Source organism: Macrotis lagotis, chromosome 6, assembly GCF_037893015.1.
Source record: "Macrotis lagotis isolate mMagLag1 chromosome 6, bilby.v1.9.chrom.fasta, whole genome shotgun sequence".
NCBI classification, from domain to species: Eukaryota; Metazoa; Chordata; class Mammalia; order Peramelemorphia; family Peramelidae; genus Macrotis; species Macrotis lagotis.
In genome coordinates this window covers 89,959,990-89,986,371 of record NC_133663.1, presented here as the reverse complement: position 1 = coordinate 89,986,371, position 26,382 = coordinate 89,959,990, and the positions used below count along the sequence as shown (strand labels likewise).

General features: G+C 36.3%; 1 protein-coding gene across 3 annotated transcripts; it reads right to left on the bottom strand.

Annotated features, from left to right (window-relative positions):
* Positions 1 to 2,812: 2,812 nt before the first annotated feature.
* Positions 2,813 to 26,343, bottom strand: PPIL3 (peptidylprolyl isomerase like 3). Of its 3 annotated transcripts, XM_074191671.1 has the most exons (8): positions 25,980 to 26,035; positions 24,193 to 24,291; positions 22,114 to 22,159; positions 20,244 to 20,318; positions 18,485 to 18,578; positions 18,023 to 18,090; positions 10,428 to 10,546; positions 2,813 to 7,419 (listed from the first exon to the last, which is right to left on the bottom strand). In XM_074191671.1, the coding sequence occupies exons 3-8, from the start codon at positions 22,114 to 22,116 to the stop codon at positions 7,293 to 7,295; spliced, it is 486 nt and encodes a 161-aa protein (XP_074047772.1). In that variant the 5' UTR covers positions 22,117 to 22,159; positions 24,193 to 24,291; positions 25,980 to 26,035; the 3' UTR covers positions 2,813 to 7,292. The 3 variants fall into 3 exon arrangements, with proteins under 3 accessions (XP_074047772.1, XP_074047771.1, XP_074047773.1); XM_074191670.1 differs by lacking the exons at positions 24,193 to 24,291; positions 25,980 to 26,035 and adding an exon at positions 26,218 to 26,343; XM_074191672.1 differs by lacking the exon at positions 24,193 to 24,291 and having other exon boundaries at positions 25,980 to 26,000.
* Between the last annotated feature and the right edge of the window lie 39 nt (positions 26,344 to 26,382).

The window sequence follows — 26,382 nt, the reverse complement described above, 5'->3', positions numbered from 1 at the left end:
CACGACTGGCATAACTCGGTATTTGTTGGAAACTGGAAAGCCATGTCAAAATGGATACACGATTTAGACATCATGACTTCATAAATCAGAGAAGGGAGAGAATTACCTTTCGGAATTCAATCGGGGAAGAATCCACCACCAAGGAATTAAATAGAATCATAAAAGATAAAAGTTATTTTCTGATAACAAAACAGTTTTTTACAAATAGTCAATTTGGGAAAAATTGGGGGAGAATCTTTGCAGTAAGGTTCTCTAAGGGGATCACTTCCAAATATTCAAGTTTTTAGTCATTCCCATTTGTCTCAAGGATTTTTTTTTTCCATGATGGTTAGGGAGGGGAGAAAAAATAGATTTTTTTTATTCATTTTTTTTAATTTTAGAAAGGTTTTATTTTCAGTTTTACAATTTTTGCCCCAATCTTGCTTTCCTTCCCCCACCCCTCACAGAAGGCAGTTTGTTAGTCTTTACATCATTCCCATAGTATGCATTGATCTAAGTTGAATGTGATGAGAAATCATATCCTTAAGGAAGAAACATAGTATGAGATATAGCAGAATTACATAATAAGACAATTTTTTAAAAATCAAAGGTACATAGAAAGTCTTTGGTCTTTGTTCAAACTCCACAATTCTTTCTCAGGATACAGATGGCATTCTCCATCACAGATATCCCAAAATTGTGCCCGATTGTTGCCCTGTTGGTATGAGCAAATCCATCAAGGTTGATCATCACCCCTATGTTGCTGTTAGGGTGTACAGTGTTCTGGTTCTGCTCATCTCACTCAGCATCAGTTCATGCAAATCCCTCCAGGCTTCCCTGAATTCCCCTCCCTCCTGGTTTCTAATAGAACAATAGTGTCCCATGACATACATATACCAGTTTGTTAAGCCATTCCCCAATTGATGGGCATTCCCTCAGTTTCCATTTCTTTGCCACCAGAGAGAGCTCCTATGAATATTTTTGTACAGATGATGTTTTTACCCTTTTCATCTCTTCAGAGTATAGACCCAGTAATGGTATTGCTGGGTCAATGGGTATGCACATTTTTGTTGCCCTTTGGGCATAATTCATACTTGCTCTCCAGAAAGGTTGGGTGAGTTCACAGCTCTATCAACAGTGTAATAGTGTCCCAGATTTCCCACAACCCTTCCAACGATGATCATTATCCTTTCTGGTCATTTTGGCCAGTCTGAGAGGTGTGTAGATTTTATTCATGGAAAAAATTAAACTTTAAAAACTTTCAGGAGATTATACAGTTGTTTGGATATGAGAGTCAAAAGTAAATAAGCTGCAGGTGCAAAGACTAATCACAAGCTCAGGATAGATGACTTTCAGGGGGGGAAAAAGACATGGCCTTAAGGGTTTTTGGCCAAAAGAGACTTCAGATCCAGGATCAAGAAAATATTTAATAATTTAAGTCTGTTAACAAAGAGCTTCCCTCTAGTTCTGACTCTTTAGAAAGCTTCAAATATCCATTCTAAGGTAATTTTAGTCTGGGGGAAAAAAAATCAGTTTTGCTGGCTGGAAAGCAGCTTTTCCAGTTCTATTAGCAGCACCAAAATGTTTACCAACTGGAGGATTTCCAAGTCCTAGGAGAGGAGGACATCATATAGGAACCTGGAGAAAAGATTCACTGAAATGTTAAGTTTATTGCCCTGCCCAATACCAAAATTGAATTCCCTTCCTAGGTAGCTCAACCTCAAGGGTGCATTAATTCTGCAGGAATCAGTCCCTGTGTAAAAGTAAGAAAGGACTGTATTGTGTTAATATGAGTCTCTTCCTATTTTCACATTAGTTTACAGAATCAAATAAGGTCTTTGCATATATATATATATATATATATATATATATATATATATATCTCCTGTTTTTCTTCAATCTGTCTTGTACTGAAAAATACATGTTACTTTTAGCACTTGTAAGAAAAGTAAGGACTTGAGGCTTGGAATTGAGCAATAGATGGAAATTTCTAATAAGTAAACTGGGAATCGATTTGATTTTTTTTTAAATCTTTTTTACCAGAGATTACATAATTACCTTGGGCAGAGGACAGTTTATTTTAACTCTGATAAATAGGAAATCACATTTTTCCATTGAATCAGCTTTTGGAGCTGAGAAGGAATAAAGTCTGCACACTTTTTGAATTGTATCTCCTAAGCAATTTGTATTTAAGGGAAAAGCTAGCTCAGAGCCAAAAGCAGATTCCATAGGTGGGAACAAACCTATTATTATCACCAGGCCCAAGAACAACAAAGAGAAAAATGAACTGAAGGGAAATATTTGAGGACAAGGCTGAACAAAATCTTCAGGAAAGTTCCAATTTTTCTCCAACATTCTCTCTTGATGCTTGTCTATTCACAATCTGCTGTTATGATTTCTCAAACTGATGCATAGAACCATGGGCAAAGGGAGTGTAGAGGCCAGTAGTTGACAAATTTTGTAAATTTTTTGATTGCATTGTTAAGGTAATCTTCCTTCCTCCTTTATTCCTCTTAAAATACTCCTTTAGCCTAATTTAGGCCAGGGCCTGCCCTTCAATCAGATCTGGGTTGCATCTTTTTTTGGTCTGGAAACACATCTAAGAAAGATTTCTAAGAAACCCATGAGACCCCTCCCCAAAAGGCAAAATCTCCATGGGACTTGGCCACTCCCAGTCACTAACCCCTGCCCAAGGACCCTGAGGGGGAATTTAAGGAGATTTTGGGAGAGGCTCACTCTCTGACTTTCCAGATTTAAACTGATCCTAGCAGCTGGCCTGCCAAGATTAATAAGCAATCCACTTGGCCTTTCCTTAATCTCTTCTTAACTTTCCTATTACTTTCTTTTGTGTTGTAACTTCTTTTAATAAATCTCTATTTTCTTTTTACACTTGCATTCCCCTAGTCAAAAGAGTGATTCTTCTAGCTATAAATAAACAATTGGCAAAATGTTAGGTTAGGCTGAGAGTTCAATCTCTAAGGAAGTGTCAGCATTTATTAAGGGGTAAAAGGGGTGCCAAGTACATAGTAAGCATTAATCAGTGAGAGTACAAAAACAGCATAAAGACAGTCCTTCCTTCAGAGAACTTATATTCTTTTTAAAAACAAATATTTTATTTTCCCTTCAACTACATGTAAAAACAATTTTTAACATTTTTTTCAAGTTTTGAGTTCTAGTTCTATTCCCTCCTCCTCCTCTCCCCCCTGAGACAAGGAGAAGTAACCTGAGATAGGTTCTACATGTACAGTCATGTAAAATATTTCCATATTAGCCATTGTGTGCAAGAAGACAGAGAGAGGATGGAATAATAACATCAACAATCTAATACCATCAACTTCTATACAATATTCTTTTAGTTCTGTTCACTTCACTTTGTATCAAGGGAAGGCAAAATTCAAAAAGGAACTGAAAGATACCAGGATGGGATAATACACGTCCTAGGGAAAAGAGTCAGCAGTATAACTTGCAAAGGTTTGAAGACATCTTTGGTCTGGACCCTCCTCCTTAAATGAGAAGTTCTGGGAGGAACCAATTGACAAAAGCATTTTAAATGTAATCAGGACTGAACTCAACTCAGATCTGTGAGTGTTTGAGTAATCCATGTATTGTTTAAGCCTAACAAACCCAGGCCTGAGGCAGATGAGTCAGGAATCAAATAGTTTAATTTCAAAGAGTAAAAAACAGGTTTACAAAGTCCTCGGGAGGACAATTTGCTTGTTTGTGAAAGGGTTAGGGTTTTTAAGTGTGAAAATCACAAAAGACTGGACCAGTATTTCTTAGGTCTTAAGTGGTTTCCACAGCAGGCCCAAGCATGTGGGTATTTGGAGGATTGTCTTGCCAAAAATCCTCTTCAGTGGGAGTGGAATTTTCAAGGCTCCCCCCCCCAAAAAGGACTCCCAACACAAAGAAAGGCTGGGAAGCTCCAGATTATATAAGTAGTTTGGTAATCAAAGTAGGATACCCACATTGGAGCAGTCTGGGGCAGCTTCCAGAAACATATTGATTCCCTTGAAGACCCCTCAAACCCGTGCTAATTATAGGAATCAAAGAGAGGAGTTAGTGTGTGCGTTGTATACCTCTTAAATAAATTTTGGGTATTTCTCAAGGTATGAAGAGAAAGTCTTAAATAAATAAATTTCGGAGATTTCTCAAGGTATAAAAAGACCTCTATTCAACCATAGTCATGGGAGAGTAAGGTAAGGAAACATGAACAACAGGAACTATATATATGGTGCCTCACTAGATTCATCCTCATTAGTTAAGAAGTGGTTTTCAGAATCTAATCATAAGCTAATTTAGTTTTACTTTGTTTTCTTTTTTTAGTTTTTTGCAAGACAATGGGGTTGTGACTTGCCCAAGGTCACACAGCTAGGCAATTATTAAGTGTCTGAGGTCAAATTTGAACTCAGGTACTCCTGACTCCAGGGCTGGTGCTCTATCCACTGCGCCCCTAATCATAAACCAATTTAAAGAAAAGCATATAATCCAGAGACATTTATCTCCTCCAGCCCTGAGGAATGAGGACATCTGGACTTAATAGATAAGGAGCCAGTCCTAAGTCATGATAACATTTACCAACATCCCAGAAGTTGCTTGTTAGGGGAGAAAGGGCAGAGGAGACATAACCCATAGCTCAGTTTATTCTAATCTATAATATTCTCCTGAAGAAACATCAGACTTTATCCTATTCAGTTAGTATGGGTTGGCTGATGTTTTGGGATTTACTCTGCTCAATACTGGGCTTCAGGCCCAGATACCTGGTTGCCCTATCAGTGGTGTTTGGCTGGAGTCCCAAGCATGCAAGTCTATGGACTGAACATTCATCCATCATGTCCTGGTTGTGTCTTGCTCAGTGTGCTTTCTTTTTGGTTTTCATTAATCCTGGTTTACATCATTCATGGTTTTTATTGACAGGCATTCCATATTATTACTATTACGGCTTTCACTGAAATAAACATTTGTTAGGAAATCCACATTATTCATGGCTTTTACTAATTAAGGGGCCTATATTATGGCTTTCAACAATAGGGACAATACAGATTTTCTTGGGTCTTGTGAGAAGAAGCTCCAAGTTGTTAGAACCATGGAGCCTTGTTCAGCCAGGTACAGCCAGGTTCAGCCAGAGTTTAAGTGGAAAAGAAATGTAGCGCCTGGTTTGTTAACTTTTCGGTTACAAACTCAATGACTGTTAGCATGGCAAACGTAATTATTTTCTGCTGCAGCATGCCAGCTGTAGTTCCAGCTCTCAGTTCAAGATTTCTGAGGAAACAGGAAAAGTTCCGACAAAGTTATAAACAATTATGATTAAAATGAAAATCATAAATCCCTCAGAGAAGATCTGGTACTGATCAAAGCAATACATTTTGACAGAAGATAAGAGCAAACAGACAGTGAGTGCAAAGGATTGCTGCTAATATTTTAACACAATTATTAATATCATGACACAATCAACCACTGGACTTCTTTAATTCAACCTGTCCAAAACAGAACTAATTATCTTTCCCCCTAAGCCCTTGCCAACTCCTACCTTCCCTCTTACTACAGAAAGCAACACCAAAAGTATTAATTATAAATTATTAATAGCCAATGATTTGCTGTCATTATTAAAATTTTACCATTATTAATAAAATGACTACCAAGAAATTTTGTCTCGTTAATTTTTTATACATTACAGGCCCAAAACCTGAACTCTTCCTTATCTCTTATCTCTCATATCCAAGCTGTTGGCAAGGCCTTTGATTTCACTTCTGCAATAACTCGTGTACACCCCCTTCTCTCCTCTGACTCTGCCAAGATTCTAGTTTAAACTCTTATCATCTCATGCCTGGACTTTTGCAATAGCCTGCTGGGGGAATATGTCTGCCTCAAATGTCTCCCCACTCCTCTGTTCATCTACTAAAGTGATTTCCCTAAAGTACAAGGTCTGACCCTTTTATCCCCCTACTCACTAACCTCCAGTGGCTTCCATGACCTTTTGGATCAAATACAAAATCCTGTTTGGAATTCCAAGTCAATCTTATCCTCCTCCTACAGCACCACCTTTCCACTAACTCCTCACCATATATTCTTCAATCCAGGGACACTGCCCCCTTGGTTGTTCCAGGAACAAGACTCTTCACCTCCAAGGCATTTTCAGTGGTTGACTGCCAGGCCTAGGATGATCTTCCCCACCCCCAATCACTACCTACTTTCCTGGCTTCCTTTAAATTCCAACTCAAATCCTTCCTTTTACAAAAGCCTTCCTTAATCCCTCTTAATTCTAAAGCCTTCTCTCTTACTTCCTATTTTTCCTGGGCTAGATTCTTTATGTTTCTTTGTTGTCTCCTGGATTAGATTGTGAGGTCCTCAAGGACAAGGACTATTTTTTTGTCTTCTTTTATATGGCAAGAATTTAGCACAAAGTAGGTAATTAATGCTTATTGATTGATTGAAACTGAAGTTAACAGGAAGTTAGGTAACAAGGTTACAAACTGGTAAGTCTGAGACTGGATTTGAATTTGTAAAGAGGCTTATTCAGGGTCATGTGACTACACAACTCGTATAAGAAGTAGAATTTTAGCCCTGGTTTTTCTGAACATCTTCTCCATAAAGCTACTATCTTAAGTTTCGTTTAGCTTTAATTACAAAGATGTTCATTACAATTTTATGAGAATAAATAAAATTATCTACCTCTAGATAGATAAAAGTTAATGCTTTCTGCTATTTTATAGAGTATTATACTATTTTCAGGTAGGTTATTTTGATTATTCACTACTGGCTCTTAGATCTAGGGGTTTAGTATATTTCTGGATAAACCCTATGTATTAATTTAAATTTATCTGTAAATTTGAAACTCTAAAATACTATTTGCTCAAAAATTGACTTTAGCCAGAAAAGTAAACATTTTTTTATGAAGAGGCTCAGGAATTTAAAAAAAAACATTTTCCAAGTTATATACATTTGTTTAATTTTGTTTAAAAGTAAAAAAATTTAATATCATACTGTATTATGAATATGAAGATATTGGTTTCTATTATATCATTTCTGAAAAGTAGCCTTTTTTTTACATACTTTCATGAAGGAAGACATTAATATATGTGTGGGTTCTCATTAAGTAATAAACATAGGATCATGGTGTTTTATACTGTTCTGGTTCAGACAGGCTTTGCACAGTTGATTTGAAAGGCCCATTTTCCCCCTTCTTGGGCACCATCATCTTAAATTCTTCCTGAGAAATGAGAAAAAAGATATAGTGTATGGTATAATGAAGATAGTGAACAAGAGCAAGGTATTTCCTATGTTGAGCTTGACAACATTTTGTCCAACATTACAAGTTATGGAGCGAATGGGTTGGCATGAATCGTAATATCCTTAATGTGTACATCATTAAGAGGCCGAAAAGTCTTTTCATTTACTGGTAGCTTCTCAAGTTCATCCAAAGTCTCTAGGCCATCTATTACCCTAAAAGAAAATAGAACACTCATGAAAATTCTTTTTGGATAATACATTTTTTTTAAATTTCTCTAGCAATTATAATTCCTTTAATTCATGAGGCAATTACTTGCATCCTGCTTTAGGATAGCTCATCTAATATAGTAATAAACTGCTGCTGAGTTTTGTTTTTCATAGATATCAGTTTATTATTGTTTAATTTATTATATGCATGTATCTTTTTTTCTGTGGACTTCAGGGTCCTTAAGGGTAAAACTCACAGCTCACATTTTTGTATAAGACATTATACAGGCAAACATAGCAAAAGAAATTGTTGGTTTAATTTTGATCTCTTTTCTAATTATAGATAAAGGAGGGCAAATATTTAGCCTTCCAAACTTTTATATTATTGGTCAATTGGTGTAAAAAGTTCCTAATAAATCTTGAGAATACTGCATTCTGCCTTCATTCCTAGTTCATAGTTACACTGAATGGCTACATATGGAACAAATACATAAAATAGAGTAGTTCTTTAAATGAAATGTCCACAATTATAAAATTCTGTCAACACTAGTAACATCAGCTACAAGGTGAATGAAGCTTATTAAATTTCTTGAAATTGGAAAAGGTAGATACTGCTTCATTTTGTAAATCTATTCTACTGAATTCAGGCCTAAATTCAGATTAAAGAGAATGAAAGGAGACAATGGAAAACAGGAAAATACAAATTCTGAATGCTTAGAGAAAATAAATAATCTGTGACACACCCCTTGACAACCTAGTGAAACTTGTGGATGCCTTATCAAAATGCTTTCAAATGCATAAAATAAAACACATAGGATTATAAAAGCAAGTAATTATACTGCCATACAATTATCAAAATATTTCTAAAATTTTTCTTGGCCATTCCCCAATTGAAAAAATGGTCAAAAGATATGCAAAAGCAATTTACAGATGAGAACAAAGCAATCCATAGTCATATGAAAAATTGCTTTAAATCATTACTTATTAGTGAAATGCAAATTAAAGCTTCTCTGAGGTGCCACACCTCTCAGACTGGCCAATATGACCAGAAAGGATAATGATCATTGTTGGAAGGGTTGTGGGAAATCTGGGACACTAATATATTGTTGGTAGAGCTGTGAACTCATTCAACCTTTCTGGAGAGCAATTTGGAATTACTCCCAAAGGGCAACAAAAATGTGCATACCCTTTGATCCAGAAATACCACTACTGGGTCTATACCCTGAAGAGAAGATGAAGAAGGGCAAAAACATCATTTGTACATAAATATTCATAGCAGCCCTGTTTGTGGTGGCAAAGAATTGGAAATCAAGTAAATGTCTTTCAATTGGGGAATGGCTTAGCAAACTATGGTATATGTATGTCATGGAACACTATTGTTCTATTAGAAACCAGGAGGGATGGGAATTCAGGGAAGCATGGAAGGATTTGTATGAACTGATGCTGATCGAGATAGAACCAGAAAAATATTGTACACTAAAAGCAACATGGGGGGTGATGATCAACCTTGATGGACTTGCTCATTCTATCAGTGCAACAATCAGGGACAATTTGGGGCTATCTGCAATGGAGAATATCATCTATATCCAGAGAAAGAACTGTGGAGTTTGAAAAAAGACCAAGGACTATTAACTTTAATTTAGAAAAAAACTAACAAACAAACCTGATAATCTTATTGTCTGATCTTGCTATCTCTTATACTTTATGTTTCTTCCTTAAGGATATGATTTCTCTCTCATCACATTCAATTTGGATCAATGTATACCATGGAAACAATGTAAAGACTGGCAAATTGCCTTATGTGGGGGTGGGGAGAGGGAAGTAAGATTAGGGGAAAAATTGTAAAACTCAAAATAAATAAAATCTTTATAATTAAAAAAATTTTTTTCTTGGATCTCAGACTAAGAATCCCTGACTTAAAATTTTCTTAGGATTACAGCTTTATTCAAGATTTTAAAGAGTAATAAAACTTTTTTTTACTTAAACAAGTTAGCAAACCCATGAGATGTCCCAAATTCCTGAGAGGTAGATATTATCATTAAAATTTTAATGCTAGTGGGGTAGTTAGGTGGCTCAGTGGATAAAGCACCAGTCCTGGAGTCAGGAGGACCGAAGTTCAAATTTGGCCTTAGACACTTAATAATCACCTGGCTGTGTGACCTTAGGCAAATCACTTAACCCTACTGCCTTGCAAAAAAAAAACTAAAATAAATAAAATATAATGCTACTGAGAACCTCAAAAATTCAAAATTTGACCTCATTTTAGAATCTTTTGGTCTCTGTCACACACCTACACAATGCACCTCCAGAAAGATCAAAATAAAAATGTTATTAAAAGATATTACCTTAATAGCAAAATCTTTTATAAGATTCTAAGCATGAAACAATGAGAACTTCCCACCTTCTAAAAATTAAGTTTTGAAATCAATTTATTTCTAGAAGGAATTGGATAAAAGATGGGGTGGGTTACAGGTGAAAGGAGAAAGCAGAATGGAAACAAAAATCATTCCATTCATTCAGAAGAAATTTCTCTATTCTTTTAGGTTTAGAACATTGGGAAATACAAGTATCTTAAATACAGGGATAGAAAGTGAGGAAAGGGTGCCAGAGTTACCAACAAAACAATAAAAACTAATGGATTCTGCTTTTTTTCATATATATCAACTGTTTATTAGAATCTCTCAAAATTAAGACATATGGCAGAGGGACAAAATGTTGTACAATAAATACCTAAAATATTTGGTTTTCCATTGATTTATCAGTAACGTTATTTGAAAATGGTGGCACTGGTTTGGTAGGTGCACCTTACTCAAAAGAAACTCAAAAAAGAGTGTCCAAAACACTCACTTTCCAGGTGACTAGATGGCACAGTGGATAGAGCACTGGCCCTGGATTTGGAAGGACTTGAGTTCAAATTTGACCTCAGTCACTTAATAATTACCTAGCTGTGTGACCTTGGGCAAGTCACTTAACCTCATTAGCCTTACCAAAAAAAAAAAAAGCAAAATACTCACTTTCCAAACACTGTGTACTTCATGTCCAAATGAGGCTGCTTGGCATATGTAATAAAGAATTGTGATCCATTGGTGTTTGGACCATTATTAGCCATGGATACAACTCCTCGAACGCTGTGCTAAGAGATCATCAAAAACATCAATTTAATCATATCTATTAAGAAGTAATCTGTTACAAAAATATAAGTTTCCCAGATTAAATGAAGAGGAAATTAAATACCTAAATAACCCTATCTCATTCAACAAGCCATTAGTGAACTCCCTAAGAAAAAATCTCCAGGGCCAGATGGATTCACAAGTGAATTCTATCAAATATTTAAGGAACAATGGGTTCCAATTCTATATAAATTCTTTGGAAAAACAGGTGAAGACGGAACTCTGCCTAACGCTATGACACCAATATGGTATCAGCACAAGGAATACTAGTTGCAAAAATTGTTTCCCAATTTACCAGGAAAGTTAAAATAGAGAAATAAAATTATAGACCTATCTCCCTTATGAATATAGATGCAAAAATCTTAAAATAAAATCTTACCAAAAACAATTACAGCCAGTTATTACTAGTATAATACATTATGATCAAGTAGGATTTATCCTGGGAATGCAGGGTTGGTTCAATATTAGGAAAACTGTTAGTATAATTAATTATATCAACAACAAACTCATCAGAAATCATATGATTATATCAACAGATGCTGAAAAAGCTTTTGACAAACTATAGCACCCATTCCTACTAAATACACTAGAGAATGTAGAAATAAATGGACTGTTCCTTAGAATAATAAGCAGTATCTATCTGAAACCATCAACAGGCATTATATACAATGGGGAGAGGCTAGAGGTATTTCCAGTAAGATCAGGGGTGAAACAAGGATGCCCACTATCACCACTACTATTCAATATCATATTAGAAACATTAGCTTCAGAAATAAGAGGAAAAAGAAATTGAAGGAATTAGAATAGGGAAGGAAGAGACAAAATTCTCACTCTTTGCCAATGACATGAAGGCATACCTAGAGAATTCCAAAAAACATCTAAAAAACTACTAGAAATAATTAGCAACTTTAGCAGAGTCACAGGATATAAAATGAACCTTCATAAATCCTCAACATTTCTATATATAACTAGCAAGATGCAGCAGAAAGATCTAGAAAGAGAAATCCCATTCAAAGTAACTTCAGACAATATAAAATACCTTTGAGTCTACCTGCCAAGGCAGACACAGAAACTTTTTGAAAACAATTGCAAAACACTTCTCACACAAATAAAATCGGACTTAAATAACTGGGCAAACATCAATTGCTCATGGATAGGTGGAGCTAATATAATAAAAAAATGACAATTCTACCAAAATTAAACTACTTGTTTAGTACCATACCAACAAAAATTCCAAAAAATTACTTTAATGACCTAGAAAAAATTGTAAGTAAGTTCATATGGAGAAATAAAAAGTCGAGAAAATCCAGGGATTTAATGGAAAAAAAAAGTGCAAAAGAAGGTGACTTAGCCTTACCAGATCTAAAATTATATTATAAAGCATCAGTCATCAAAACTGTCTGGTATTGGCTAAGAAATAGAGTGGTGGATCAGTGGAATAGACTAGGTGCAATAGCACGAAATGATGACAGTAATCTGCTGTTTGATAAACCCAAAGAGTCCAGCTATTGGGATAAAAACTCTCTCTTTGATAAAAAGTCGGGAAAATTGGAAGTTAGTATGGCAGAAATTTGGATTAGACCAAGACCTCACACCCCATACCAAGATACGATCAAAATGGATACAGGATTTAGTCATAAAAAACAATACTATACGCAAACTAGGAAATTAAGGAATAGTTTACCTGTCAGATCTATGGAAAAGAGAAGCAGTTTATGACCAAGGAAGAGATGGAGAACAGCATTCAAAACAAACTAGACAATTTTGATTACGTTCAAAAGTTTCTGCACAGACAAAACCACTGTAACCAAGATCAAAAGAAATGTAGCAAAATGGAAAACAATTTTTACAACTAGTATTTCTGACAAACAACTCATCTCTAAAATATATAGAGAACTGAGTCAAAGTTTAAAAAAAAATAAGCCATTCCCCAATTGACAAATGGTCAAAGGATATGCAAAGGCAATTTACAGATGAGGAAATCAAAGTGATCCATAGTCATATGAAAAATTGCTCTAAATAACTAATTATTAAAGAAATGCAAATTAAAGCATCTCAGAGGTACCACCTCACACCTCTCAGATTGGCCAATATGACCAAGAAAGGACAATGATCAATATTGGAAAGGAAATCTGGAAACAGATTGGAAATCTGGGACACTAATACATTGTTGGTGGAGCTGTGAACTCATCCACCCTTGCTGGAAAGCAATTTGGAATTACTCCCAAAGGGCAACAAAAAATGTGAATATCCTTTGATCCAGCAATACCACTACTGGGTCTATACCCTGAAGAGATGATGAAAAGGGGTAAAAACATCACTTGTACAAAAATATTCATAGCAGCCCTGTTTGTGATGGCAAAGGATTGGAAATTAAGTGAGTGTCCTTCAACTGGGGAATGTCTTAGCAAACTGTGGTATATGTATGTCATGGAACACTATTGTTCTATGAGAAACCAGGAGGGATGGGAATTCAGGGAAGCCTGGAGGGATTTGTATGAGCTGAGGCTGAGTGAGATGAGCAGAACCAAAAAAACACTGTACACCCTAATAGCAACATGGGGGTGATGATCAACCTTGATGGACTTGCTCATTCCATCAGTGCAATAACCAGGCATAATTTTGGGGTTTCTGCAATGGAGAATACCATCTGTATCCAGAGAAAGAATTGTGGAGTTTGAACAAAGACCAAGGACTATTACCTTTAATTTAGGAAAAAAAAATTATCTTATTATTTAATTTTGCTATCTCTTATACTTTTTCTTCCTTAAGGGTATAATTTCTCTCTCATCACATTCAACCTAGATCAATGAATACCACGGAAATAATGTAAAGACTAACAGACTGCCTTCTGTGGGGGTGGGGGTAGGGAAGTGAGATTACAGGAAAAATTGTAAAATTCAAAATGACACCTAAAAAAAAAGGAAGTAATCTGAATTTAGGCCTCAGATAAATATGCTTTACCACTAATTAGTTATTATAAACTAAGGGAAATCCCCTTACCAGATTGAGCTCAGTTACTTTACCTTAACCCTCATCAAATCAGGGGACTGAATTAGACAAACTTTTCTTTGGGAAGTAGAAGTTGGACTAAAAAAATTCTAAAATTCTATAATCCATAACAAATCACATAATGATATTTCTCAAAAAGTGGATAAGAATCTTGGAGAGTCAAGTAAATAACTATAAGGATCTTATGTAATCAGTCACCAGGTCCAGTATATACTGAAAAGGGGAAAGAACCACAAGGTGTTTATTTTCTACAGGGATGGGATGGAAGCGGTGGAGATAGAGCACATTCACAAAACAGTAAAAGCAGAACAAGCATAGAATCAGTACACATTGACTAGCCAAGGGATAATGGACATGGCGAAGAGGGTTAACAACTGGTGTAATTAAGAAAGGTCTTTTCAAAGTGCTGGCATATCATTTGAGTCTTGAAAGCAGATGGAAATTTCAAGAGGCAGAGGTGAGAAAGGATCCCAGACAGAGAGGACAACCTGGGAAAAGGTGAAGAGGCCAGAGATAGGATAGTGTACAAAGCACAGCTGGGACAGTTTAGCTGCAGTGTAGAGCAGAATGATGGATAACCAGTTTGGAAAAAGAGACTGGAACTAGAAAGTGATTGATTTTAAATTCTTGCTTTAACACACCAACCCAGGTATTTGTATTTTATCCTTTAAATCTGGTGAACCTGCAGAAGAATCCTTTGTCTGGAAAGCTCTTCCTCAGTCATCTCAAGTCTCCAGGCTTCCCTGAAATCCCACCCAAAATCTTTAAACCCTTCCTAATCCCTCATCTTTCTAGGGTCTCTCCATTAATGATTTCCTGTTTTTCCCATAAATGAGCTTGGTTTTCAGTACTTGTGAGTTCTCTGAGAGCTGGGTCTAACTTTTGCCTTTGTATCCCTAGCACTTAGGATACATACCTCTAGCTGTGTATGATTGTTTAGGGACTGACAGTCTTTAAAAATCACACAAACTCTTAGATTCTACCCTGGAGGTGATCTGGAACTAAGGCAGCTTCCACCTATATGGAGGCTAGATTACAGGAGGAGAGACTAGAGCCAGTGTGACTATAAAAGTTCAGGTGAGAAAAGAGAAGGACCCAGATTAAGATGGTTGTAATGAGTAGAAAGAAGTTGAAAGAAAATAGATTTGGGAGGGAAGAAAATAACTTATTTTGCATATACTGAGCTTAAAATGCCTATAGAATACCCAAGGGGAGAGATATCAAGAGGCACTGAGAACTGCAAGAAAAGTGGAGTAGAAATAAGGGATGGATATGTACATATGTAAATCAGCTGACAGTTGAATCCATGGGAGTTATTGAGACCTCAAAAAGAAGTGAATGCAAAACAAAAGATGAGAGGGCCCAGGACAGAGAACTGAGTTTCACCATATATAAAGGATGGGACATGAGTGATGAACCTAAAAAGAAGCAATCTTCCAGGGAGAAAAGGAACCAAGATGGAGCAATGTCATAAAAAGCAAATGAGGAGAAATTTTATGATGAAGGAGGGGCTTGTCAGAGATAATCTAAGAAAGATTTTATTTATTTTGAGTTTTACAATTTTTCCCCTAATCTCGCTTCCCTCCCCCCACCCCTCACAGAAGGCAGTCTATTAAGTCTTTACAATGTTCATGGTATACATTTATCTAAGCTGACTGTGATGAGAGAAATTATATCCTTAAGGAAGAAAAATAAAGTATAAGAAACAGCAAAATTACCTAATAAGATAAGTTTTTTCCCTAAATCCTTGGTCTTTGTTCAAATTCCACAATTCTTTCTCTGGATACAGATGGTATTCTCCATTGCAGACAGCCCTAAACTGTCTCTGATTGTTGCACTGATGGAATGAGCAAATCCATCAAGGTTGATCATCACCCCCATGTTGCTGTTAGGGTGTATAATGTTTTTCTGGTTCTGCTCATCTCACTCAGCATCAGTTCATACAAATCTCTCCAGGCTTCCCTGAATTCCCATCCCTCCTGGTTTCTAATAGAACAATAGTATTCCATGAGGTACATATACCACAATATTGTTAAACCATTCCCCAGTTGAAGGACATTCACTTAATTTCCAATTCTTTGCCACCACTAACAGGGCTACTATGAATATTTGTGTACAAGTGATGTTTTTACCCTTTTCTATCATTTCTTTAGGTTATAGACCCAGTAGTGGTATTGCTGGATCAAATATGCACATTTTTTGTTGCCCTTTGGGAGTAATTCCAAATTGCTTTCCAGCAAGGTTGGATGAGTTCACAGCTCCGCCAACAATGTATTAGTGTCCCAGATTTCCAATCTGTTTCCAGATTTTCTTCCAACACTGATCATTGTTCTTTCTGGTCATATTGGCTAGTCTGAGAGGTGTGAGGTGGTACCTCAGAATTGCTTTAATTTGCATGTCAGAAATAATCTAAAGCTGAAACAAATTCAAGAAGGCTGGGGAAAAGACATTGGATTTAGCCAAAAAGAGATGGTGGGACTGAAACAAGAAAGAAAAGGGGCAAGAAGAGAGCAGGAGGAGAGAATGTAGAGGCAATGAGCAGAAGTCTCTTTTTCCTGGAAATTGGCTATGAAAGGGAAGGGTGATATGGATGACTGCTGGAGGAGATGCCAGAGCCAAAGGGAGGTCTTTTTTAAGAATTGGAAAGATCTGGGAATGGTGTCTAGAAAGAGTCAATGCATGAGAAAAGATCTTCTATTAGATAGAGAGAATGATCAAAGGGGTAACCTCCTAGAGGAGATGGGAATTAATGGGGTCAAGGGTAAATGAAGGGTAAAATGAAAAATAATTTAATGGTATGAAACTGGAAGTTTCCATGAAGTTTCAATGTTAATAACAGTTCACATTTATAGACTTCTTTGCTTAAAAAAGTCAGTCCTGTGATTTCACCAATATGGGCAGCTACTTCTACTATCTATTCATCTCAGAATCCTCTCTGGATCAGTCTGGGGGGTTGGGGAGAACTATCATTATTAACTACTGAATTTCAAAAATTTCACCTCTTAATGGACATTACTGATGACATGAGATTAACTTTTTAAAAAATCTTGTTCAGACCTGTTCCAGATGGGGAAGCCACTGTATTCATCTGAGGTTTGGGTGGGAAAAAATTCTTTTGAATAGAATGCCCAGGGCTGGAGGTAACAATTGATATAATTGAAGTTTATTAGAATAGGTTCAGTTCCCCCAAAACAACCCTCTTCCAAGGTCATTTAAGTTATGAATCTGCAGCCATGATTGTCTTTGGCATTTGAGAAGGTCACTGGCCTTTAGTTAAAATTCTATCATTATTAATAAAATGATTACCCAGAAATTATGTCTCTTGTACTTTATAAATGTCATATCTGAGAGCCATCTGAGAGCTAGAGGTTAAACAGCTTATCCAGGTGACAAAGATAGCAATGACAAGAGGAGCCATTAGTTTCCAATAACAAGAAGATGCCTCTCAAGGTGCAGCTAACTCCCAGTAGAGATTATTTCTAGCAGAATTACTAACTATAAGAGGCTCATGAAGGAGTGAGTTTATCAATTTAATAACTGGTCTAATGCTAGGAAAAGATTTATGTCTATAAGCTCTAGTATCAGACAACAATAATTAATGTAGGTAAATAATTCAATATCCTCATTTTATACTTATTCTAGTAGATAGTGTTTAATGATTTTTATATTATCTAACTGAAATATTTACTTACTTTTGCTGTTAAATTTGAATTTAAAACCTCAAAAAAAGTATTTCAACATGCATAAAAATAAAATTACAATTTTGGGGGAGGGATTAACAAGATAACAACAACAACTGAAATACACTGAAAGTCACTGTACTTGAAAATAATGGTATAGAAGAATATATTAATCATATCTACAAGTCTTAAAAGGGAACACCAAAATGTGCCAACTTAATATAAATTCATGATCTATAAGTAAAAAGTATAATAAATGTTCAGTTATTTTTCAGTCCTCTCCAACTTTTTGTGACTCCATTTGGGGTTTTCTCGGCAAAGACACTAGGGTGGTTTGCATTTCTTTCTCCACCTCATTTTACATAAGAGGAAACTTGAGGCAAAAAGAAGTAAATGATTTTTCCCAGGATTAAAAAGCTAGAAAATGTCTGAGGTCAGATTTGCCCTCAGGAAGATGAATCTTTTTGACTCCAGGTCCAGCACTTTATTCACTATGACATCTACTTGTTCAATATAATAATAAATAGTATTAATAAATTATTGGGTTAAAATAGAGGAAGAGATCAAGCACCAATCTAAATGTTTAATCATAGCCATAAGGTCATGAAATATGTAAAAGTAATGACCTAAAATTCATACTTGCATACATGCTAATTTATGTTTAATAAATAAATTCAGTTTCAAAGTCTTTAACCTCAACTAGGGAGAAATTAAGATACCAGAATATACAGAAGATTTGAGAGATACCTTAAGATATTCACTATATTCATCTTCAAATTTCCGCCCCCAGATACTGTTGCCTCCTTTCCCAGAACCTGCAGAACAATAAAATTTGGCTCAAGTTTTGAAAAGGATGAAAGGAGTGTGATTTTTAGATGGTGGAAGAAAATGAGGTACTAAGACCCTAAAGTTTTTTAAATGATCCATCTTAACAGACTGCAAACACACACGTACAGATAGTTTATTTCACATGCTAAAATAGGGACCAATCAATGAAAATGAAACATGACTCAAATAACAAAAAGGAATAATTCCCTTTAAATACTATTTACTAAAATAGTGCCTGCTGGACTTGTGGATATTTTTTTTATAACATATTATAAGCAGAACACAAAAAAATCTCTGCTTCTCCACTTAGGAGGACTCTTCCTTTACATCTTCATCCCAGTGTCCCCAGGAAGAAATCTATTAATGAATTGAAGCACTCACCTGTTGGATCTCCAGTTTGTACCATGAAACCCTTGATATTTCTGTGAAATATACACCCATTGTAGTAATTACTAGCACAAAGAGCCAAGAAATTCTAGAGAATATGAAAATAAAAGTTAAAAAATACTATAGCAATAATATGTTTAAAATTAAATAAAAACACTTGATTCTTCAAATCCCTATGGCTAATGGATTTAAAATGTACATTTCAGACATTATTCTGAATACTAGTTTTATTTTATAAGCCCTTAATTTTTATCAATAAAGCAAGTGAAATAACTGCAAAATATTTGTTCATCTAATATTACAATCATGTTTGTCTATTTTTTTTATAGAATATAAATCAGAAAACAAGATTTCAGGCCTTTGTTCTGCATGAGGAAGTTGATCTATCAAGTAACCACAGATCTATCTGTGGTTCTAAAGTGTGCTTCACAAACCACTAGGACCCCTGTTCCCTTTCATAATACCAAGATAGTCTAATTTCTAATACATTAAATACTGATAAACAAAAACTTTGGCAAGATTGATCCTTGATCATTTTAGAGAGTAAAGAGGTCTATGATATCAGAAAGTTTGAGATTTGCTGAATAAGACAATATCCAAGATCTCTGAGACTCTTAAATCCTATTAGGCCAGTCATTTCTACTGTTGAAGAGTTTATCTCATCTTTGTTTGACATATGAAAAAGTACAACTCTGATTAGCTTTCCTTAATAGCAACAAGTAGGAAAAGTAGAGAGATGTTTCACAGTGAAAATATCTTCAGTATATGTGTTGTACTAACTGGCCAAGAATGTTCCATTCCCTGATTCTTTATTCTGAGCCTGGGTGTTAGAAGCCAACAGTAGCCATCTAGGTCACTTCACATTTAATGTGAAGTTCAGGGGACTTCTCATGGTGCTTTCAAGTGGCATTTAAGCCTCCCTACTGGTTAGGAGAACAAAAAGAAATCTTTTATCATAAAAGGGCATTTATGAAGCCCTCAATTATGCACATATAGTGTTAAATGTAGCATCAGAATGATTCCCTCAAATATAAACACTCAAAATAAGGTATTAAAAAAGTCAGCAGAACCATTGCAAAATCATTCATCTGGTGTTCTGGTTGTGTGTGTGTGTGTGTGTGTGTGTGTGTGTGTGTGTGTGTGTGGTGTGTATATATATATATGCATATATATATGTATACACACACACACATATACACATTTTAATTTTTGCAAGGTAATGGGGTTAAGTGACTTGCCCAAGGCCACACAACTAGGTAATTATTAAGTGTCTGAGGCTAGATTTTAATTCAGGTATTCCTGACTACAGGGCTGGTGCTCTATCCACTGTGCCACCTAGCCACCCCATGTATATATTTTCCACATGAACTGGACCCTTTCATCTTGGTTCAGATTTAGGCTGGAAGGGAAGCTAGAGATTGTCTTGTCCAGAAGTGTCAAACTTGCAATCCAGAACCAGATTAAGGTGCAATTTGGAAATTTTTTTAACAAAATAAATACAAATACAACATAATATTAATTTGTCATTTTCTAAGTTAATATGCAGCCAGGATTCATTTCTATTTGTCTTTGATCAACCCCCATCATTTTATAAAGGGAGAAACTAAGGCTCAGAAATTTAACTGATTAGCCTAATGACACTCAAGGAGCAATGACAGGATTTAGCTCATCTCCTCCATCTCCAAATAGAGAACTCTTTCTATTACATCACTCAAATATTCAGAGCCAAATAATTATTTATTTCAATACTTACTTCACATGACTTGGGTGTTCGCTCACAAAAGACTTCTATTTTAATATCACCTACATCTGTATGCAACGTCACTGACTATAAAGAGAAGAAATATGAGAGTAAATCAATTTTCTCCAATTGAGTTTATACACTGTATTATTGTCAACTCAAAAAAACCCAGATAACAATCTAAATAGGAACAGAATTACATAATAATGCTTCAGAGATATAACCTAAGTGCCACCCCGCCCCAAAAGACTTTTAGGAAATGACAGCTGTTTTAATGCCTTCAAAAAGTTATTTAAGTAGTTAACAACTTTAAAGACTGTTGAGGAAATCAACATAATTCATTTAAAAAGCATCATTAAAGTCTTTGGGGATTATGTTGATGAGCACAGAAGATCTGTATATGGTTGACAATGACTTCTTGCTTCAAGAACAAAAATACAGGATTAATATTCCTCAAGCATGGCCCTACCAAATTCTAGGCATGTGATTTTTTTCTGGCAATAACTCCTATTTACAATATAGTTGCTAAATTCAATTTTGATCAATGTTTATCATGGAAACATAGTAAAGTGTCTGAGGACGGATTTGAACCCAGGTACTCCTGACTCCAAGGCTGGTGCTCTATCCACTTCACCACCTAGCACCTCTGAAGATCAATTCTTTCAAAGGGCTCTGTCAGACTGTTACTTCTCAGTCTTCTTTATTGGATATTCACTTAGTTGACATCCACTCCTTTTGTCCTTCTTTATTATTTGGTTTAGTAATCTCATCAGCTCCCATGGATTCAATTATTATCTATACTAAACTCTGGAAAAAACGCTCCACAAATAGAGTTGCTATAAATTGCTTTTGCTTATATGTCCTGCCCACCCAATTCCTATTTCTAGCCCAATCTGCCCTCAATTACAATTAAGGGATATTTTGTAGATTTTTGACTCTAAAAAGGAAAAAAAAATTGAAATAATTAAAGAAAGTTTAAATTATTTTTTAAATTTTTTGCTACTGACTAAAAGCACTCTATTCTTGACACATTCACATCCTTTCACTTGTTCTCTCTTCAATGATATACTTTTCATGAAAATCTTTAATTAGAGTTGCCAGTTCTCCAATTAGCTGCATATAAACTATTATGCCATTCCATAGGACAGGTTATCTTGAAAACACTGTGAGCACTCAACACTCCATCCACAAGAGTGGATCAATGACCATGCTGAAGGTCAATCAAATCAAAAGAATGAAAGTGGAAAAAGTTAATTTTAAAGCTAGAAGTGACAAGAAGGGTTATAGCTAAACAAAAGTTACACAATCAGAGAAGAAAATTCTAAATAATTAAATCTTAGAAGTAGTTAAAATAAACATTCTTTAAAGAATGGGGGGGGCACAGAAGAGAAGGAAACACTCAAAGCTCTGAAATAATCAGAAGATCAAAAATTGTACCCCAGGTGACCACTTCTATGCTAGAAGGTGAAATGACTTGGGGAACTTGGGTTTGCACAGAATGTCTACATGCCTTGGATAATGCAATTTTCTGACAAAAACATGAACATTTATAACAAGCAACATTAAAAAGTTACTTGTATGTCAGTCTAGTCAGCTGCCTACTTTTTCTAGCCCTATTCTAGCTCAGGTAAAGAACATGAAGTTCCTCTCTCCAAACTCAATTATGTATCAAAGGCTGTTATCAGATAAACTAAACAGAATTACCTAAAACCAGTAAGATTGTGCAGACTGAACTCAATCATCTCTGGGATTCAATTTAGGCCCTAAAATGACCATAATGTTAAAATTAGTTTCAAGGCTCTAGTTTTAAAAGTAGTATTTTAATGCAATCAAACTCTTTAATTATAAAGAAAAATTTTCTTAAGGAATCTATGAAACTCACCATCTTGCTACTTGGGAATTTCAGGCAATCCAAAAAAAAAAAAAAGCTGAAAAGGAAAAGAAAAAATTTACAAGTTTTTCTTTCCTTATTTAATTCAAATATATCAACTTAATCCAAACAGTACATTTATAACACTATTAGATAGTCATGGGTGGAGGAAGAAGACAGTACATGTAAAAAAAAAAAAAGACTATAGGCTTCTAAGAATAGGAGCTTACTATTGGGGCAGCTAGGTGGCACAGTGGATAGAGCACCAGCCCTGGAGTCAGGAGTACCTGAGTTCAAATCCGGCCTCAGACACTTCATAATTACCTGTGTGGCCTTGGGCAAGTCACTTAACCCCATTGCCTTGCAAAAAAAACCTAAAAAAAATCCAAAATAAGAATAGGAGCTTAGATAGCCAGCCACACTCCAAACCCAATCCCAAAAGGCTTTACTGTATTAGATCTATAATGTCAATTTTGTTTGTCCTGCAAAGAAAGCCACAGTGAATAAAAATTCACTTTAAAGGAAATAATTTTTTTAGGTGTTTTTTTTTTTGGCAAGGCAATGGGGTTAAGTGACTTGCCCAAAGCCACACAGGTAATTATGAAGTATCTGAGGCCGGATTTGAACTCAGGTACTCCTGACTCCAGGGCTGGTGCTCTATCCACTGTGCCACCTAGCCGCCCCTAAAAGAAATAATTTTGCCTTTTTTTTTTAAAACCCTCCAATTTTCCTTTGGATTTGTGATCTTAGTACAACTAGCTTACAAGAGAGGACAGTCTCTCTAGTCTATATACAATTCCTTTCCAACTTATTAATCAAAGATATTTATTAAGCACCTATTATGTAAGGGATATAATTCTTGTCCTTAAGTTTACATTCTATTGGCTAAGACACTACATGCACATATAAATACAGGACTAGGAAAGGGACTAGGTCTATAATTTCTCTGTTCTAGGCAATGTTTTAGCCCTTTTTCTGTTTTTAAGAGTTTTTAGAAAGGGGGAAAGTCAATCAAATCAAAAGGAAAGCAAGCTCTCCATCCACTAAATTATTCTACTTCACCTATAAATATATACATATGAATACAAGACAATTTTGTGGGACAAAACACTGGCATCTGGAGGAATAGGGAAAGGTCTGGGGCAGGAGGTATTTGAGTTGTTTTTTTTTCTTTTCGAGGCAGTGGGGTTAAGAGATATGCCGAAGTTCAAACAGCTAGGTAATTAATTATTAAGTGTCTGATGTGAACAAAGGTCATCCTGACTCCAAGGCCAGTGCTCTATCCACTGCACCACCTAACTGTCTCCCTGAGTTGAGTTTTGAAGGAAGCCAAGAAGACAGCTGAAAAGCCAAAAAACTTGCCCAAAGTTATATGGCCAATATGACAGGAGCAGAATTTGAAACCAGGTCTTTCTGACTGAAGTTGATCACCTATCCATTATACCAGAGGTTCTAAAAAGTGTCTTATGGACCTTTATGGAGTCCTTGAGACATTTCAGCATCTTGCAGTATCAAAACTATTTTCATAATACAACGAAGATAATATTTGCCTTCCCCCCCATTCACTCATGAGAATTCAGTCGAATTTAACCAGTTTTCATAATTAAAGATTTAGCTGTAAATATTAAAACTGTTAATATCTTAGTTGGAACTTATACCTCGAATCATGACCCTGATAAATTTCCAATTATTCCTTTCTTTTTTTTAATTATTTTATTTATTTAAGGCCATGGAGTTAAGTGACTTGCCCAAGGTCACACAGCTAGGCGTCTAAGATCACATTTAAACTCAGGCTCTCCTTACTCCAGGGCTGGTGCTCTATCCACTGTGCCAACTGGCTGCCCCTCCCCCATTATTATTTTCTAATGAGAACACTGAGGAAATTAATTATATGATCATCTTTTATATATTGTCTGATAAACTGTGTCAGCATTTGGATGATCTGCATAACTCAATGAACCAATATTTTCCAAATGACAAATTCATGGATAAAAGATCCATTCAAAGAGCAAGATCCAACCAATGGATTTTAATGTAAAAATGTTTTAAAAAGGTCATTGATATGGTTTTAGATTCTTTGTGGCAACTAACCTTCAAGAAATTTGAGCTTTTTGTGTAGTATCAAGGTCTTTTAAAAAACTGTTCCAACCACATATCTGCATGAGGTTGGATTTTCTTCACATACTTCAACTGAAACAACATATTACATTATTACTGAATAATTATTGAACTTATTGGAATTAGAACGATGAAGGTAATGAAACTAAAGAAATGAAAAAATGTAAAACAATGCCAAGCTTCCAATATTTGCTTTGGAAAAGATAATTTTTTTTCCAGGTTTTTGCAAGGCAAATGGGGTTAAGTGGCTTGCCCAAGGCCACACAGCTAGGTAATTATTAAGTGTCTGAGGCTGCATTTGAACTCAGGTACTCCTGACTCCAGTGCTGGGGCTCTATCCACTGTGCCACCTAGCGGCCCCTTGGAAAGATAACTTTAAAATAATTAATTATATTAACATGTAATTTTACTATTACCATTTTAAAATGAATATTTTTTCTTTTTTATTTATAATGCAGTATAACAACTCTACTAATATAATTTTAAAGTGAGAATTTTTAACATTTTTAGTTTTAATTTCTAAAGCAGTATATTATCAACAGATATGCTATTATCTATCACTTTAAAAAATGACTTAAATTTTTTCAGTTTGAATTTCAAATGCAGTATGTTATCAACATCCATACTATTATCATTTTAAAATGAAGATATTTAAATGTTTTTCTGTTTTAATTTCTAATATAGTATATTATTGAGTGGAATATTTCCTCTTAAAGAGTTAACATTCCTAGTGAAGTCCTCTCAGGGTTAAAAATCATTAAAACAAAGACAGACTATTACTCTTAGACTATTCTTAGAAGAGGGAGAGAGGCCTTGCATTCCCAGTCAGACACCTCCCGATTCTGCTAGGGAGTGAAACAGTGGCCTATTTCCAGAAAGACTTTGCACTGATTCTGTTAGGGAGGGAACTAGTGGAATCCTTCCAGACAAGAGACCCGTCTTAGCCACCTATCTGATAATGGACTGTGAGAACAGTAGCCTGCCTTCTCTAGTTTGATTAAGTGCTAAACTAAGAAGACCTTTCATCCTCAGACATTAATTCATTTAATAGGTCATCAGAAATCTTCTTCTGATACCCTCGCCATCTGGATGGTGAGGTAATATTTTATGAAAACCTTTTATTCTTCCTTGTAGCTTTTCCAGATAAAGATTGTAACTCTGAAAAACCTTAACCAATCAGGTTGGAAGAGGGGGGAATCGCTGGCTTGACTGTCACTTCGGGGCAGCTCCTTGATCTTCACTACCTTTGTGAGACTTGGGGGTGCCCTTTTCCCGAGAAAAGCCAAAATAAACTCCTCTTGCTCAGAGGAGTGTCTATATTTTTTTAAGTGGATGTTTATCTCATATTATCGACAGCTTTAATCCACATAAATCAAAGTTCTTTAAGGTCCTCCATTTATTTTTTTAGGGGTCCAGACACCCAAAATCTCCCAAATATGAGACTGACTTAATGGAATAAAGAAACATCGGTGTCTTCTCCCACTTGCCCTGTGATAAGCCACTCTTTTCGTTCATCTGCCTGGTTATTCTGAGATCAGCCCCTTTTTCGGGGGCCCTGGGGTCGGGTGGGGATGGCGGGCGGGAGACTCGCTGCGCAGGCCCAATTCTTCGCGCTCTGGCCTGCCCGAAGCCGCCAAGAAGGGGGTTGGGGGTGGCGGGGATCCGAGCCGGCCTCAGACACTTCATAGCTGCCTAGCTGCGTGGCCTTGGGCGAGCCACTTAGCCCCGTCGCCTGGCAAAAATAAAAATAAAAAATATACCGGAGCCGTTCCCCGCCCCGCTCCCGTCACGGGGCCGCACGGAGAGCCGGAGCTCAACACGCGGGAACGAGAGGTCAATCAAGTCTCGCGGGACTGAGGCCTTGGGAGTCGGGAGGGGGTGGGGAAGGGCGAGGACTCAGTTCCTCCTTCCCCTCGGCGCTTCTGCGCAGGCCCCTCGGCCGCCCGCTCTCCCTCCACCCGCTCCGCCCCGAAGAGCAGCATTCTTCCCTGGGCTTACCCCGCGCTTTAGCCCAGTGGTCCAAAGACGAACGGAGATTTCAGACCCCGAAAGGGGAGGACCGGAAGAGAGGAAAGCCGAGGCACAAAAGGGAACGGGCCACTTCCGCTCCGGCTCCCACGCGGCGGAAGCCAGTGAGCAGGAGGAGGAGGCGGTGGCGGAAGT